The sequence below is a fragment of the Amblyraja radiata genome, chromosome 29 (genome assembly GCF_010909765.2).
Source record: "Amblyraja radiata isolate CabotCenter1 chromosome 29, sAmbRad1.1.pri, whole genome shotgun sequence".
Classification (NCBI taxonomy): Eukaryota; Metazoa; Chordata; class Chondrichthyes; order Rajiformes; family Rajidae; genus Amblyraja; species Amblyraja radiata.
Window position 1 is genome coordinate 3,860,627 of NC_045984.1, and position 18,289 is coordinate 3,878,915.

Genomic DNA, 18,289 nt, shown 5'->3' on the forward strand with positions numbered 1-18,289 from the left:
ACTGAACAATCGGGGGAAAAGGGCCTTTGTCAGGGAGGTTGACCAAGAACCCGATGGTCACTCTGACAGAGCTCCAGAGTTCCTCTGTGAAGATGGAAAAACCTTCCAGAAGGACAACTATGTCTGCAGCACCCCACCAATCAGGCCTTTATGGTAGAGTGGCCAGACAGAAGCCACTCCTCAGTAAAAGGCACATGACAGCCTGCTTGGAGTTTGCCAAAAGGCATCTAAAGGACTCTCAAATCATGAGAAACAAGATTCTTTGGTCTGATGAAACCAAGATTGAACTGTTTGGCCTGAATGCCGAGCGTCACGTCTGGAGGAAACCAGGCACCGCTCATCACCTGGCCAATACCATACCTATGGTGAAGCATGGTGGCGGCAGCATCATGCTGTGGGGATGTTTTTCAGAGGCAGGAACTGGGAGATCAGTCAGGATCGAGGGAAAGATGAACGGAGCAAAGTACAGCGAGATTGTTGATGAAAACCTGCTCCAGAACGTTCAGAACCTCAGACTAGAGCGGAGGTTCACCTTCCAACAGGACAATGATCCTAAGCACACAGCCAAGACAATGCAGGAGAGGCTTCATGCCAAGTCTGTGAATGTCCTTGAGTGGCCCAGCCTGAGCCTGGACTTGAACCAATCGAACATCTCTGGAGGGACCTGAAAATAGCTGTGCATCGATGTACCCCAACCAACCTGACAGAGCTTGAGAGGATCTGCAGGGAAGAATGGGAGAAATTACCCAAATACAGATGTGTCAAGCTTGTAGCGTCATACCCAAGAAGACTTGAAGCTGTAATCGCTGCCGAAGGTGCCTCAACAAAGTACTGAGTAAAGGGTCTGAATACTTATTTAAATGCGATATTTTAGTTCTTTTTTTAATTAGTTCGCAAAAATTTCCGAACACCTGTTTTCGCTTTATTTTGGGGTATTGTGTGTAGGTTGATGATTAAAAAAAAAAGAATTTAATCCATTTTAAAATAAGGCCGTAACAAAACAAAATGTGTAAAAAGTGAAGGGGTCTGAATACTTTCTGAATGCACTGTATATTTTCCATGCTGTCACATTATTTTGCACAATAATACTATGGGCATTAAACTCTTCGCTATTTTCCCTGGAAACTGCACCATTTCCTTTTCTGCCACTCAGCTGGTAACACACAAAATCTCATTAAATTGATTATTGGGGATTTCAGTCACTCAGAATTTTAATTAGTGTTTAGTTGGTGTGAAATATTTCCTTTTGTGAAAATCGCAAGCCCGACTTTAGAAAACATTATTTCCCACTGCTCCTGCCTCTGAGATTTGAAGTGGCACAAGCCTGTTTGTGAATGGCAGCATACAGCAACATGCACTGAATGTGAATTCCAATTAATGTTTTTCAGCGAGAGATGTTTCTATTTAAAGATCCTTGCAGCAAATTCTTGCATTTCTTCTTTTGCATATTATTGATTGGTTTCAGAAGGTTTTCGTAGGGAATTCTCAGCTTTCAAATGCTTAGACTTAACCGTGTTGTTTCTTGGCTGTATTTGCTGTTTACTTCGGTGCTTTGGTTCATTGGTAACTTTCAAGCCATGGAATCATGTGGCCGTCAATTCTAGTCCTCCTTCTGGGGGTTCAACATTTTGTTTAAAAGTTGATATTTAAATACAGCTTGCTGCTTAGTTTAGTTTAGAGATACAGGCCCTTCGGCCCACTGAGTCCGTGCCGACCAGCGATCCCCACGGGCGTACAATATCCTACACACCATTTACAATCATACCAAGCCAATCAGCCTACAAACCTGTACGTCTTTGGAGTGAGAAGAAACCTGAGATCCCAGAGAAAACTCACGCAGGTCACGGGGAGCACCCGTTGTCGGGATTGAACCCGGGGCTCTGGTGCTGTGAGGCAGCAACTCTACCGCTGCAAGAAGTGTTACATTTTGGACGACTTGTTAAACTTAAAACCCTGTCCCACGGTACAAGTTCATTCCAAGAGCTCTCCCGATTCGCATCCTTCTGCAATTGGATCCTTGACTTCCTCATTCACAGACTACAGTCTGTTTGTATTGGTGGAAATGTGTCAGCCTCGATAACAATCAGCACGGGAGCACCTCAAGGCTGTGTGCTCAGCCCCCTGCTGTACTCCCTCTCTACTCATGACTGTGTAGCCGGTCACAGTGCAAACTCCATCAAGTTCGCTGACGACACCACTGTTGTGGGACGTATCACTGATGGGGATGAGTCGGAGTATAGAAGAGAGATCGAGCGACTGTCCATATGGTGCCAGCACAATAACCTGGCCCTCAACACCAGCAAAACCAAGGAACTGATTGTGGACTTTGGAAGGAGTAGGATGGGGACCCACAGCCCTGTTTATATCAACGGGTCGATGGTTGAAAGGGTCACGAGCTTCAAATTCCTGGGCGTGCACATCTCTGAAGATCTTTCCTGGTCCGAGAACACTAATGCAATCATCAAGAAAGCTCATCAGCGCCTCTACTTCCTGAGAAGACTACGGAGAATCGGTTTGTCAAGGAGGACTCTCTTTAACTTCTACAGGTGCACAGTAGAGAGCATGCTGACCGGTTGCATGGTGGATTGGTACGGCAACTTGAGCGCCCTGGAGAGGAAAAGACTACAAAAAGTAGTAAACACTGCCCAATCCATCATCTGCTCTGACCTTCCTTCCATCGAGGGGATTTATCGCAGTCGCTGCCTCAAAAAGGCTGGCAGTATCATAAAAGACCCACACCATCCTGGCCACACACTCATCTCCCTGCTACCTTCAGGTAGAAGGTACAGGAGCCTGAAGACTGCAACAACCAGGTTCAGGAATAGCTACTTCCCCACAGCCATCAGGCTATTAAACCTGGCTCGGACAAAACTTTGATTATTAATAACCAATCATCTGTTATTTGCACTTCATCATTTTATTTATTCATGTGTGTATATATTTATATTATAGTATATGGACACATTGATCTGTTTTGTAGTAAATGCCTACTATGTTCTGTGTGCTGAAGCAAAGCAAGAATTTCATTGTCCTATCAGGGACACGTGACAATAAACTCACTTGAACACTTGAACTTGAACTTGATTCGAACTCTGAGATTTATGGTAATGGCCACTAGTCGGTACTCGGGGCTCTCGTGGCCATTTTTCAACACGTTGAAAAATCTTCACGAGTCTTCTCGTGCTTACCGTTAGCGAGTATTCCCGAGTACCTGCCGTTAGCGTTACGAGCCGCTAAATGACGTCCCCGAGCTCCGACGTACCCGCTATGTTCATTCTCCGTGCTTACCACGAGTTTGATTTTTTTTTAAACTCGGGAGAGCTCTTGGAATGAACTCGTACCGTGGGACAGGGTTATAAGTCTGTCTTTGCGGGTGAGCATGAGAGATCTTGTGGCTCTCTTCAAAAGGCATTGGCATCTTCCCAGTACCGTTGCATTATTTACTCCTCTAGTCAGTGTTAAAACTTCTTGAAATGGTGTGTAAGAATTTGTACTGTGTAAATTGGCTGCTGTAATTTACTCTATAATAATGGGGCTAAACTTCAAAATTAGGTAGACACAAGGAACTGCAGATGCTGGTTTACAAAAAAAGACACATACTGGAGTACCTCAGTGGGTCAGGCAGCATCTCTGGCGAGCATGGATTGGTGACAATGTATTTCATAAAGTAAATGCAGATGATGCTCCCTTTATGTTATCCAAGCAACTCACTGCTTCCCAGGTGTATAAACACAATTCCTTATTGCAACCGTGTGACACTTCTGCGAGTGAGCAGAAATCGATTCATCCTGCTCTCTGCTTATCTTGGTTTCATATGTCACAGGATCTGGACCTATTTCTGCCAGGTGCACACGGATTAGGCTACTTCCACAGGAACAACTGCCCCACTGGAAAAGATTTGCAAATAAGCAAACTAGAATGAGGGAGGAAACCCACGCGGTTACAGGGAGACCGTACGTACTCTTTACAGACAGCACCCATTGTCAGGATGGAACCAGAGTCCCTGGCGCTGTAAAGCAGCAACTCTACCGCTTCAGCTATCATGGCGTAGGTGCTCGGATGTTTCCATGTGGAAATTGCCATTTGTGTGAGATGTTGACAGGCGATGGCCAGGTTAAAGAACATGGGGATGGGTGCATCATCTTCTGGAAGAGGACTCGAATCAATTCCTTCATGGGATGAGCATTGCTGTCAAGAATGAGTAGTATAGTGTCTCAGCCACTCTCTTTAAGACAAATATATGACGTGCATATTTTGGTTCCACTTGCCACAGGACATGGTCATCTTTACATATATCTTGATCCTGGAACCGACTGATGTGATGAAGGAGGACTTCAGCTCCAGAGGGCGATGTCCTGACATCCTGGCCACTTCAATGACAGAAAATGGGTCGAGTACTCATGGTTATATGGTTACTCGTATCAAAGATACTTGTAATGTGTCCATCCCACAGCCAGCTCCCTGTTTTGACAGTGAAACTAGCATTGGATCTATTGCCAATATAAATCCCTCTACCCCAATCTGGCTTTGTTAGATTAGTTCATCATCTAAGCAATGGATGTCTCCATTAAGCTGCCCACTCTCCAGTGAAACAGCTCAGTAGAAATGTTGTTACAATAATATCAATGTAGTGAAGGCCCCTGCAGTGATAACTGCTCGGGTACGGTCCCACAAATAACCTGATGATCCCCAACCTCCGCTGACCAGGAAGACCCGGCGGGCCGTGGCCTATAGAGGGGATGCCGCTGAGCCTGAGTTTGTCTCTGCGAAGACCAGAGTACTGAAGACACATATGCACTTTAGTCTGTTGAACTGTTTTGACTGTTTCACTGTTCTATTACAATCCATGTTCTCAGGATATCAATATCTAAATCCAAATTTTATTAGTTATTTATGTTATGACATCGGTTGGAAGCTGCATACCAAATCTCGTTGAGCTTATGTGCAATGACAATAAAATATATCATTATTATTAAGAGGGAGCCAGTGACGACGGTTGCAAGGAGCAAGGTCGGTAGGGGAGTCAACCGGGGTCTTGCTTCCCGTGCCCCTAAGGCCGGCCCCGGAGCACAAAGGTGGCCAGGCGAGAAGGGCATCGTCAGTACACTGAACGATCCAGAGCAGGGGAATCGAGAACCAGAGGGCATAGGTTTAAGGTGAAGGGTATTTAATGGGAATCTGAGGGGTAACTTGTTCACACAAAGGTGTATAGAACAAGCTGCCCGAGGCAGTAGTTGAGGCAGAGACTATTGCAACGTTTAAGAAACAGTTAGACAGGTTTGGAGGATAGGACAGGTTTGGAGGAATATGGGCCAAACGCAGGCAGGTGGGACTAGTGTAGATGGGACATGTTGGTCGGCTTGGGCAAGTTGGGCTGAAAGTCTTGTTTCCACGCTGCATGACTCTGACTCCGCTTTGTGTGTTTTAAAAAAAAAAGACAGAGTGCTGAAATAACTCAGCAGGTCAGGCAGTATCCTTGAAGAACATGGCTAGATGACGATTTGGCGTGGGACTTTTAGATGCCTACACTGAATTTACAAGCTCTAAAGTACTATATAAATAATGGGAAGGTCTATGAACCACAGTTAAAGGAAGGCTGTTAATCAAAGTAGTCTCCCACTTCACTACCCCACAAAGCTCGGTATCCTAAAGTCATAGAAAACATTTCTTTTCATCCCTGTACCCCACTGGGATTCCTTCCTCTGGGAGGAAAACCTGTCTATTCTCCCACCTGGGATAGTTTACTCTGGTGACTGCATCCAACAGCTTGGTTTTCCTAGCTAACTTCAACAGAACCCAGCAAGCATTTGTTACTGCTGCAGTCCCAGCAGTATTGATTGCAGTTTTTAACATGGTTTAAAGTCCTCTCACCATCCAGGGACAGTAGCTCGGTCACCTTAACCTAGAACAAAGAGTTTCCTCTATAGAACACTGCCCAGTCCATCACGTGTTCTGACCTCCCCACCATCGAAGGGATCTACCAGGGGTCACTGCCTCAAAAAGACAGTCGACAATCATCAGAGACCCACACCACCCTGGCCATGCTCTCATTTCACTCCTGCCATTGGAACAAAGGTATAGGAGCCTGAAAACTAACGTTAAGGCTCAGGAACAGCTTCTCCCATGCACCTTCAGGCTATTAAACATTACAACCTCCAAATAAGCTCTGAACTACAAATACTAGTTTTGTCTTTTTGCACTATTTTTGTTTGTTTATGTGGAGATAGATATAGATATTATATAAAATTAGTCAGAATATTTGTATGTATTTTTGTGTGTATATGAACATATAAAGATATTTTATATTTCATTACATATTCATTACATATATTTATGTGTGTGTAATATAAGCGTGTTGGACAGCATCTCTGGAGAAATGGAATAAGTGACGTTTCAGGTCCCCTTTAGACTGGGAGTCGGGAGAGGGAAACTAGAGGTAAGAAGGTACAAAAAACTAATTGAAGCCAACAACGAGAGATATATATATATATATATATATATATACACGGTATTTTTATATGTGTGCCAAACTTTTTTGTTTATTATATTGTTTATAGAGAATTATGTTTACATATTCTGTTGTGTTGCTGCAAGTAAGAAGTTCATTGTTCTGTTTGGGACATATGATTAAAACACTCTTGACTCTTGAATGCAGATGCTGCTGGCATTTGTTATCCACGCATCTTGCTGCTCGGCTGAGGAGGCAGTTAAGTGGTTCTGGAGTCGCACTTGTAGTCCAGACCACACGAGGATGGTGAAAGTTCTTCTCTGATAAACAGTTGTAATCCAGATTGATGCTTGCAGCAGCCCAAATACGGGTGCTGTTTTTGTTCTGTTTAGAATTGATTACTTGAATTACTAGCTGCTTATGGTGCGACTCGAAATAAAGTCTCCTGATAAATAGTCCAGGCAGCTGGATACAAGCCCAGTAACCTTACCACGATGCTACATTATCATTACTGGAATTTAAATAGTTCATTCATGAGTTTCGAGAAGCGTGTATTAATTGTGGAGGTGGTGAAATTACTGGTTTTGTCATCAAAACAACCTGGTTCTCTTCAGGCATCGGGACAAAGAACTGCAGATGTTGGTTTATACCGAAGGTAGACACAAAGTGCCGGAGTACTTTTTGTCGCCTCCTGGTCTTCACCCCCACCCCTACCCCGCACCCCCACTCCCTACTTTCAGTCTGAAAAAGGGTCCCCACCCAAAATGTCACCCATCCTTTTTCTCCGGAGATGCTGCCTGACCCGCTGAGTTACTCTAGCACTTTTGTGTATCTTTGGTTCGCGTAAGATCCTTTTTTGAAATAAGGAAATCTTCGTCCTGGCATGTGCCTGACTCCAGACCCAAGCACTGACGCAGCCCAGACCATCACACAAACCAGCCTCCCTTCCATTGACTCCATTTACACCTCATACTGCCTCGGCAAGGCCAACAGGATAGTCAAGTCGCACCCTGGCCACCCACTCTTCTCCCCTCTCCCATTGGGCAAAAGGTATAGAAGTGTGAAAATGCACACCTCCAGATTCGGGGACAGTTTCTTCCCAGTTGTTATCAGGCAACTGAATCATCCTACCAACAACTAGAGAGCAGTCCTGAGCAACTACCTACACTATTGCAGACCCTCGGTCTATCTTTGATCCGACTAGAGGCAGGAAACGTTCCCGATGTTGGGGGAGTCCAGAACCAGGGGCCACTGTTTAAGAATAAGGGGTAAGCCATTTAGAACGGAGATGAGGAAACACTTTTTCACAGAGGAATTCTGTGGAATTCTCTGCCTCAGAGGGCGGTGGAGGCCAGTTCTCTGTATACTTTCAAGGGAGAGCTAGATAGGGCTCTTAAAGATAGCGAAGTCATGGGATATAGGGAGAAGACAGGAACGGGGTACTGATTGTGGATGATCAGCCATGATCACATTGAATGGCAGTGTTGGCTCGAAGGGCCGAATGGCCTACTCCTGCACCTATTGACTTGACTGGACTTAATCTTGTACTAAATGTTATTCACGTTTTCTTTGTCATGTGTCTGTACACCGATGACTCGATTGTAATCATTCTTTCCGCTGACTGGTTAGCATGCAACAAAAGCTTTTCACTGTACCTCTGTACACGTGACAATAAACCACACTCAACTCGTATGATCGACTCTTAAGCATCATAGCATGTGCAGTTCTTTGTTTCTACGCAGAAACAAACTAGTTCTCTAAGATCCTTTTTGAAGGAAGAAAAACTTTCAGTCTTCACTTGCCCTGGCATGTGTCTGACTCCAGACCCTTGGGGTACAAATGACTCTTCAGTTCAAAAATGACCAAGCAAATCATTGATTTGTAAGTGTTTTTGAAGCGGGGCCGATTGTTCTGCCTTTTTACTCTCAGAAAGAAAATAAACACTAAATATTTTAGCTTAGGCTTTGAGTACCTAGCTTGTTATGGAATGGTTATGGTTCAACTAGATTTGATCTGTCGGAGTCTGATGAAGGGTCCTTCACTTCATCATTAACACAAGCCTATTACTCCAATAGATAGACACAAAATGCAGGAGTATCTTAGCTGGTCAGGCAGCATCTCTGGAGAAAAGTAATAGGTGGCTTGTCAATAGACAATAGACAGGAGGTGCAGGAGTAGGCCCTTCGAAACAGCACCGCCATTCCCTGTGATCATGGCTGATCATCCACAATCTGTGCCCCATTCCCCGAATCGGCCTGCACTGACTTCTGAGGCGGAGAATTCCACAGATATACAACTCCCTGGGTGAAAAAGTTTTTCTTCATCTCCGTTCTAAATGACCTACCCCATTTTCAGGTCGAGACCCTTCTGAAGAAATCTGATAAAAGGTTCCGACCTGAAAACGTCACCTATATCTTTTCTCGCTGAGTTACTCCAGTATTTTGGGTCTATCATTAGTATCTGTCAACATTGGGACATCCCAGAGATGCCGGATAGGTAGTTGAGGCAGGTACTATCACAATGTATAAAAAACATTTGGAGGGGTACATGCATAGGACAGGTTTAGAGGGATATATGGGTCAAATGCAGGCAGGTGGGACTCGTGTAGATGGTGCATATTGGTCGGTATGGGCAAGTTGGGCTGAAGACCCTGTTTCCACTCTGTATGGTTCTATGACTGCTCTGCCATTTGATCATGGCCGTTCTATTATTCCCTCTCAACCCCATTCTCCTGCCTTCTTCCCGTAACCTTTGAAGCCTTTACAAATTAAGAACCTGTCAATCTCTGCTTTAAAATGACAATCTCTACCCAATGACATGGCCTCCCTGCCGTCAGTAGCAATGAATTCCATAGATTCACCACCCTTGGCCCTTTCTTAATGTCCCAAGTGTTTGTTTCTGAACCTAGTTTTGTTGGGCATGTTGCAAGCACTTTAAATTTGTCATTTTACAGTTTCAATTTGTGATATTAATTATACTTTTTTTTTTGTTTCCAGATAACAAGGGACAAGCAGAGAACGTGACGTTTCCTGGTTTGCCATTTTAAGAAGCTCCCTGTCACCCACTTATTACCAACCAGTGACTGAAAATATTTGTATGGTTTTGTGTGGGACAGGTAACAATTCAGGCACAGCCAGACGCTCTACCTTGAAGGAGACAGTTTTGGGCGGAGGTTTTATGCTGGCATTGAAGTTTCTGTATCGCTTTATATCGATCGTTCAGAAAGATGAATTGAAGAAATGTCTGCGTTAATTGTTTTTCTTAAAGTACTACTTTGCAGCAAGTGGGATTTGCAAACCTTAAAACACATTTGGTTTTCTGTCATGAAATATTTGCATCAACGTTTCACCGACTGGAATGATCGCTCTTAAGCCGTTCACTGCGGAGAGCCACATGTTTACGCAACACGGAGACTGGTGTATAAATATTTAGTGATTGGCAGAGAACAGATACTCTTTGAAGGAAACGCGTAAATTTTTGCCTCTTGTGGCATCTTTAGTTTCATCCATCTTAAATACAGAGCAAAGTTAAATAACCATGGCCCTCCCAGGAAGAGGTTGGTATTACATTTCAAACATGGCAGTATTCTCTTTGTCCCCATTAAATTAAATTAAATTTTCAGAAAGCCTGTCAAACCTTGTGGTACAATTAATTTTTAAACATGGGATTGACATGTACTGCTCAGACTAAAGAAGGATGCAAAAGGATCCATTGGGTATCATTGGTTGCTGTTTATTATAAAATGTTTCTTAATCTATTGCACTCGTGATTCTAATGCACCAAAAAGTTATCTTTGATGGGAAAGCAATGGGGAAAGAACAGGTAAAAATGTCTCGTTTGCAGCGAGACTAGTAGGAAATCGGAATTGTTGCAATCAGGAGCAACTCTCAAGTCCCAGGTAAAAACAAATATGACCTACGCACATAGACACACAATGCTGGGTAAACTCAGCGTGACAGGCAGCATCTCTGGAGAGAAGGAATGGATTATGTTGTGGGTCGAGACCCTTCTTCAGACTAGTCGGGAAAGGGAAACGAGAGATATAGACAGTGATGTAGAGAGATATAGAACACGGCGGCGCAGTGGTAGAGTTGCTGCCTTACAGAGCTTGCTGCGCCTGAGACCCGGGTTTGATCCTGACTATCTGTATGGAGTTTAAACGTTCTCCCTGTGACCGCATGGGTTTTCTCGGCGGTCATCGGTTTCCTCCCACACTCCAAAGACGTACAGGTCTGTAGGTTAATTGGCTTGGTATAAATGTAAATTGTCCCTAGAGCATGTAGAATAATGTTAATGTGCGGGGATCGCTGGTCGGTCTGACTCAGTGGGGCGAAGGGCCTGATTCCGCGCTGTATCTCTGAAAAACTAAAATAAATGAACGATACGTCACTCATTCCTTCCCTCCAGAGATGCTGCCCTGTCCTGCTGAGTTACTCCAGCATTTTGTGTCTACGGTTTAAACCAGCATCTGCAGCTTCTTCCTACACATGATCTACACACATTTGAGGAACTGACTGGTTACAAGAAGGCGATGCATCAGTTTGCTGCTGATTTGCATTTTACAAATGTCACCATGATTTACAATCTTCAATTAACTGAAATCCTGTTTAATGTGGACTCAGCCGTGCTTTTACCACATGACTTTGAGGTTTGTCATAGTTGTCATACAGCATGGAAACGGGTCCTTTGGCTCAACTCGTCTGGGCCGACCAAGATGCCTCATCTAAGCTTTGCCTGCATTTGGCCACTATTCTTTCCTGTCCACGTACCTGTCCAAATGCGTTTTCATAAGGTCACAAGTGATAGGAGCAGAATTAGGCCATTTGGCCCATCAAGTTTACTGCGCCATTCAATCATGGCTGATCTATCTCTACTTCCTAACCCCATTCTCCCGCCTTCTCCCCATAGCCCCTGACACCTGGACTAATCAAGAATCTTATCAAACTCTGCCTTAAAAATATCCATTGACTTGGCCTCCACAGCCTTCTGTGGCAATGATTTCCACAGATTCACCACCCTCCTATCTAAAGAAATTCCCCTCATCTCCTTCCTAAAGGTACTCCCTTTTATTTATTTAAATGTTGTTATTGTACCTGCCTCAATGACCTCCTCTGGAAGCTCATTCCATGTGCCACCACTTTCAGTTTGGACCAACGAGGCATCATGACCAAAGTGCAAACATATCTTCTTACATCCCTTCTAAATAACATGAAAGAAATTGCAGTTGAGCACTATAGATTTTTTTTTTAACTTGGTAGTTCATTGCAAAGGTGTTTTTAACCTTTTAAAATATGTTTGATGCTCTTGGCAACATAACAATTCTTAACAAGTAGGATTAATAGATGCAGTTAGAGAGGCTCAGAGATTACAGCCCCAGAGAAGTAGCTGGTTCCCTCTGACGTTTGACCAACTGCTGCCGATGGGACTCTCCTGGACAAGTGGCTCTATTTCCTTAAATTGGATGTTAAAGCCGTGTACCAGATGAGGGGTAAAGTAATTGAGATTTGTTATTCAATGTATTGTGCCAAAATAAAATGTTTGCTTCAACTTGGGCTGGGGAGTGGTGTAATGAGGGTCATTGTGACAGGTACCAGTGACCTCAAGTAAGGTAGTTCTGGAGTTTGCGGATGGGAAGGAGGAGGGTTGAGTGGAGGACTGGTAGTACAAGATAATTTGTTCACAGGTGGCACGGTGGAGCAGCGGTAGAGTTGCTGTCTTACAGCGCCAGAGACCCAGGTTTGATCCTGGCCACAGGTGCGTCTGTACGGAGTTTGCACGTTCTCCCCGTGACCTGCTTGGGTTTTCTCCGGGTGCTCTGATTTCCTCCCACACTACAAAGAGGTGCAGATTTGTCGATTAATTGCTTTAGTTTAAAAATAAAGTAAATTGCCCCTAGTGTGTGTAGGATAGTGTTAGTGTGTGGGCATCGCTGGTCGACGCGGGCATGTTTCTCTGCCATATCTCCAAACTAAACTAAACCCTGACACATGGAAAAGTACAGCACAGGAACAGGCCCTTTTGCCCACAAAGTCTGTGCCAAACATGATGCAAGATAAACTAATCTCCTTCGCCTGCAATGATTTATACCCCTCCATGTGCCTATCTAAAAGCCTCAAACACCACTATTGTATCTGCCTCTTCCACTATGCCTGTTTGCCATTTCTATTGCACAGACTGGCATATTATGTCACTTCCACTAGTGATATCTCTTACGTTGGAAATAAAGAAACTCGTGACTTTGACACTAATTCTATTGTTAAATGAATCTAGTTATTGGAGGTACAATGTTGGAATTACATAACATGTCCTTGGAGTACATTACCAAAATGCAGCTTTCACTGCATTTTATAAGCAGCGGCTAAAATGCGCTTCTAATGTAACTTAATTTTAGATTTGTGGTTTGAATTGCTTTTGCATTAGGGAACTTGAGAAGAAATTAAACCACATTTCCCCTTTTTTAAAACAAAGTGTCTTCGGCAGAAACAATTGACGGGGGCGTGTGATGTGCTGTGTTTCATAGAAAGTGTTTGTTTTCGAGATACAGCGTGGAAACAGGCCCTTCGACCACGCCAACCGACGATCACCTGTACAGTAGTTCTATCCGACACACTGGGGACAATTTACAGAAGTCAATTAGCCTACAAACCTGCACGTCTTTGGGATGTGGGAGGAAACCGGAGCACCCGGAGAAAACACACGCAATCACAGGAAGGAAGGATAAACTCTACAGACAGCACCCATAGTCAGGATCGCACCTGGGGTCTCTGGCGCAGAAAGGCAGCAACTCTACCACTGCTGCCCTTGGCCTGGTGAATGCATTGCAGAAGCATTGGTTCACTCCACAATGTATGAAGTAATCAAAGTCAACAAAAGTGCTGAAAGAAACAATAGTGAAGGGGTGGGGGGGGGGGGGTGGAATAATTAATGATACTTTTGGAAGAAAGGACCAAAGCTGCATAATATTTGCCCTAATGCACTGCTGCAGGAAGGAACTGCAGATGCTGGTTTATACCGAAGAGAGACAAAGTACTGGAGCAACACAGCGGGTCAGGCAGCAAATCTGGAAAAAAGGAACGGGTGACGTTTCGGGTTGGAACCCTTCAGAAGAAGTGTTTAAAGAAGGGTTGTGACCCGAGACGTCACCTGTTCCTTTTCTCCAGAAATGTTGCTGGTGCACTGGTATATGTTGCCTCATCTTCATCAGAATCTGTGCCGAAGCATGGAACGCGTCCTTGTTCCGACATTGAGCACATCCAGGATGGATATGAGGGACTAAACAAAATGCTCACATTTGCACCCTACAACAAGTTTGACCAAGTTCCAATGCAAACCTGCCCACTGTGGATAGCACCCACATTGCAACAGACGGCAGTATTTCTCCATGTCATCTGGAATCAGAGGCCTTTCAGGTTGCTATATAATGTCAGTGCCTAATTAGGGTTAGATTTGTCCCCTCGCCCCACAGTGCAAATTTTATATTCATTTAATTTATTTTAATATTATTTTTATATTCATTTGATTTAGACAACTTAAGCTCAATTTATTGGTTCCGCAAGATACTGTGCAGCCTGAAGACAAACCTGAGGCGTTACATCTATCCGAATGCTTTAAAGTCAAGGCATTTTGAAAAATGAGGTGACTTTTAAGATGTAGAAACAAGGAACTGCAGATGCTGCTCCACAAAAGATAAGACAGAAAGTGCTGGAATAACTGGAGAACATGGATGGGTGACGTTTTGGGTTGGGGGACCTTCTAAATTGGGCATTAGTCCAACCATTTGCCAATCAAACTCCCCTCACCTGAGTTCACCGATTACCTGTCACCCTTAGTTGTGCCTCTAGTCTAGCTTTCTTACCTTCCCACCACCCTTCAATCACTGAAGGAGGGTCCTGACCCAAAACATCACCTGTCCATGTTCTCCAGGGATGCTGCCCCTCCCGCTGAGTTGCTCCAGCACTTTGTCTTTTCTCTTTGTGATTTTTAAGATGCCTTTTTTTTCTTGGCTGTTACAGTGCGGACAGTGAACTCATCCACATTCCACATTAGGGGTGGCACGGTGGCGCAGCAGTAGAGTTGCTGCCTTCCAGCGCCAGAGACCCGGGTTCGATCCTGACTACGGGTGCTGTATTTATTAAGTTTGTATGCTCTCCATGTGACTGCGTGGGTTTTCTCCGGGTGCGCCAGTTTCCTCCCACACTCCATAGAAGTGCTGGGTTGTAGGTGAATTGGCTGTTGTAAATTGCCCCTACTACGCGGGATAGAACTAGTTTACGGGTGACCATTGATTGGTGCGGACTTGGTGGGCCGAAGGGCCTGCTTCATGCTGTACCACTAAACTAAATTATTGATAATGGCCATGTCAGCCAGTGAAAGGGAGGTGAGGCAGGTTGTATGACTGGGATTGCAGTCTTCCATGTTAAGACTGCTCAAAAAAATAAAGTAAATCGCAAAGGAAATATACAGCGACTTCTCGCACGGTAAATATTCTAGAAAAATGCAGCACGTGCCGAACAGTTATATCTATCTAGGTTGTACTCAAAATCAATCTCGCTAATTAATAATAGTGTGGTCAATATGGGTGATTGAATTGTTGTGTTATGGAAACAGGCCCTTCGGCCCAACTTGCCCATTCCGACCAATGTGCCCCATCTACACTGGTCCCGTTTGGCCCACATCCCTCCATCCTCTCCATGTACCCAACCTGTCAATCTTTTTTAATCATTGTGATAGTACCTACCTTAACTACCTTCTCTACCAGCTAGTTCCATATACCTACCACACTTTGTATAAAAAATAAGTTCTCCTCCGGTTCCTATTAAATCTTCCTGACACCCCCCATCACGTTAAACCTATGTCCTCTGGTTCTTGATTCCCCTACTTTGGGTAAAAGACTGTGCATTTACCATATCTATTCCTCTCATGATCTTTTTCACCTCTATAGGGTCAACCCTCTTCCTCCTGCGCTCCAAGGAATAAAGTCCTAATCTGCCCAACCTCTCTAGTATAGGCATCACTGGCGTAGCAGTAGAGCTACTGCCGTAGAACGCCAGAGACCCGGGTACGATCCTGACTGCAGGTGCTTGTCTGTATGCACGTTCTCCCCGTGACCACGTGTGGGTTTTCTCCGAGATCTTCGGTTTCCTCCCACAATCCAAAGACGTGCAGGTTCGTAGGTTAATTGGCTTGGTATAAAATGTAAAATTGTCCCTAGTATGTGTAGGGTAGTGTTAATGTGCGGGGATCGCCTATGGTCGATGTGGACTTGATGGGCCGACGGGCCTGTTTCCGCGCTGTATCTCTAAAACTAAAAACTAAAACTCTCCTTTGCCTGGCCAAAGTGATGTCAATGTATGTGGTCTTCCATGTAATGGGCTGATTCCCGGTTTAAATAGGATGCCAGTTACATGTTGTTACACATATGTTAAACAGCCTGGAGAAGCCAATCGACATTGTTGCTGGGTCCACATCCACCTGATTAGAGAGGCTAAAGTCAGCACCTTTCATCCAACACATTTGTAACTTAATGCCATTATTAATACAACTTCAGGGAAGGCCACGTTGGCACCAGGTGAATGAGTTGGCCAGTTTTTTGTTCCATTCATACCTTTCGGCCTTGTATGCTTTTCCAGTTCTCTCCTTTCTCCTGCTGCTTGGAAGCTGTTACTGAACCTGCAATGGGTTAGGGAGTTGGCAGAATATCTGGCAGTATGTGTGACCTCCGTGTCAGATTTTTGTTGTTCCATGTTTTTTATAAATTGACTAAATTACTTTTGGATTCAGAGGAGCATTGTTATTGTAGCTTGAAGTCTCTGGGCAGCTTTGCTTATGGGAAATAATGTACGAACATTAATTAATTCGACCATGAACTTATCCTAGCTGACGTATCCATGGGACCAGTGACACCTGCCTGAGAAGCTGAGTTGAGCAAATGGGGCTGAGTTAGCCAAGGTTTCTAATGGAAATGAAAGAGTTGGAGAGTCTGCTAATGGGAATTAGAATGAATGTGGCAATCAGGACAATTTTAAAGCCTAACTTGGGTGGGGAAAGTATCATAACTGATGGGCTAAATGGTCTTCTATACCATAAATGTCTAGATTTTCATTGATTCGGCACAGAGGGCAGAGGAATTCTTCCACCTTGAGCAAATATAGAAACAGAGAAAATAGGTGCAGGAGTAGGCCATTCGGCCCTTCTAGCCAGCATCGCCATTGGATATGATCATGGCTGATCATCCAAAATCAGTTGCCCATTCCTGCTTTCTCCCCATAATCCCTCGATTGTGTATGAACCATGGCAAGAGGCAACGAGTGGAGACAAGCTGCAGGGAAAAGAGCAAACCGGACAAATGCGAGTCGGATTATTCTTTGATGAATGTGCTTACTTACAAAAGCGCAGTATTTGGTCCCCGATGGTTTGTTCCACTCTTGTTTTGAAATCAGCTGAGCAGCACAAAACAGGCAAGTTACAGCAGGAATCATCGAGACATTAAGGATGCTGCTGAGCCTTCGCATAGTGTGTGAGGAGGACATTAGTCAGCCTTAAAAATTTATGGATTATATTATGTCCTTGTACTAATCGAGAGGGAAAAAAAAAGTGAGATTTGTACTTAGCAGAAGAGTGAATCGCTTTGTGTAATGGATCACTTCATAGTACATTAGCCATTTTCATCCCAGGGGAACAGACCAAGTTTAATTTCGGACCCATGGAAAATAGCTGCTTTAAACATGCCTTTGCCTCTTTCATTTATTGCCTGCCAAGTGGTGAGATTCAGGAAATCTGACTAGTGAGTGTTAGCATGCAAATGAACAATTGATTTCATTTTTTAAGTTCTAGGAGCAGAATTCGGCCATTCGGTCCATCATTTGTCTACTCCGCCATACAATCATGGCTGATCTAACGTTTCCTCTCAACCCCATTCTCCTGCCTTCTCCTCATAACCCATGGCATGTGTGTAAAATGCTTTTGCTTTGTACGAAAACCATTATCCTTGGTAAACCTGCAGGCCCTGTGAGAACAAACCTTTGGAGAGTCGCCCCCTGTGACTCGAGCGTAATTTCCTGAATCTGTCATCCGGCTCCTGTTTGGGAAAGGGGACTGCTGTTTTATACTGTGTAAGAAAGAATTGCAGATGCTGGTTTAAATTGAAGGTAGACACAAAATGCTGGGGTAACTCAGCGGGACCGGCAGCATCTCTGGAGAGAAGGAATGGGTGGCGTTTTGAGTTGCGACCCTTCTTATACTACCTTCATTGCCCCTTCCTAGTATGTACCAATGTGAATGTGACCAAGGAGTTAACTTAGGAATTGAGATTTCTGCTACCCATTCCCTTCTAGTCTCCCAGGTAAAGAATAGCTGTACTGGACGAGTACTGGACCAAGGGTCGCACAGTGGTGCAGCGGTAGAGCTGCTGCCTTACAGTGCCAAGTTTCCTCATGGTGCTCTGGTTTCCTCACACATTCCAAAAAGTGTAGGTATGTATTGGCTTCTGTAAATTGTCCCTCGAGTGTAGGCTCAAACTAGTATACGGGTAATCGGTGGTGGGCGCGGGCCAATGGGCCTGTTTCTACGCTGTGTCTCTATACTAAACAATGCATGCTGACTATCTGGCTCTGATATTGAGAGGGGGGGGGGAGAAAATTGAATGTGGTTAATGAACATCTGTGCAGATACTGAGAGAGGTAGTCTGTGTATAAGATTTACATACATTCCCCTCTCTTCTGTGGCCGTATAATTATTGTTGGAGGAACTAACCTCAATCTATTGTTAAAAGTCACGTATAAGTCCTCTTTAGGTTACGATCAACTGACATGGACATACAATTGAATGTTTGGGAGACCAGTT

The 18,289-nt window shown here is 44.2% G+C and overlaps 1 protein-coding gene across 2 annotated transcripts in view; it reads left to right on the forward strand.

Annotated features, from left to right (window-relative positions):
• fam174c (family with sequence similarity 174 member C) overlaps positions 1-10,197 on the forward strand; it is a 32,483-nt gene extending 22,286 nt beyond the window's left edge. For both annotated transcript variants that reach the window (XM_033046452.1, XM_033046453.1), the window contains one exon: positions 9,445-10,197. Coding sequence is in view for 1 of the 2 variants with exons in the window: in XM_033046453.1 (XP_032902344.1) it covers positions 9,445-9,448 (4 nt within the window). In the remaining variant the exon portion in view is untranslated. The remainder of the gene's footprint in view (positions 1-9,444) is intronic.
• The last annotated feature ends 8,092 nt before the right edge of the window (positions 10,198-18,289 follow it).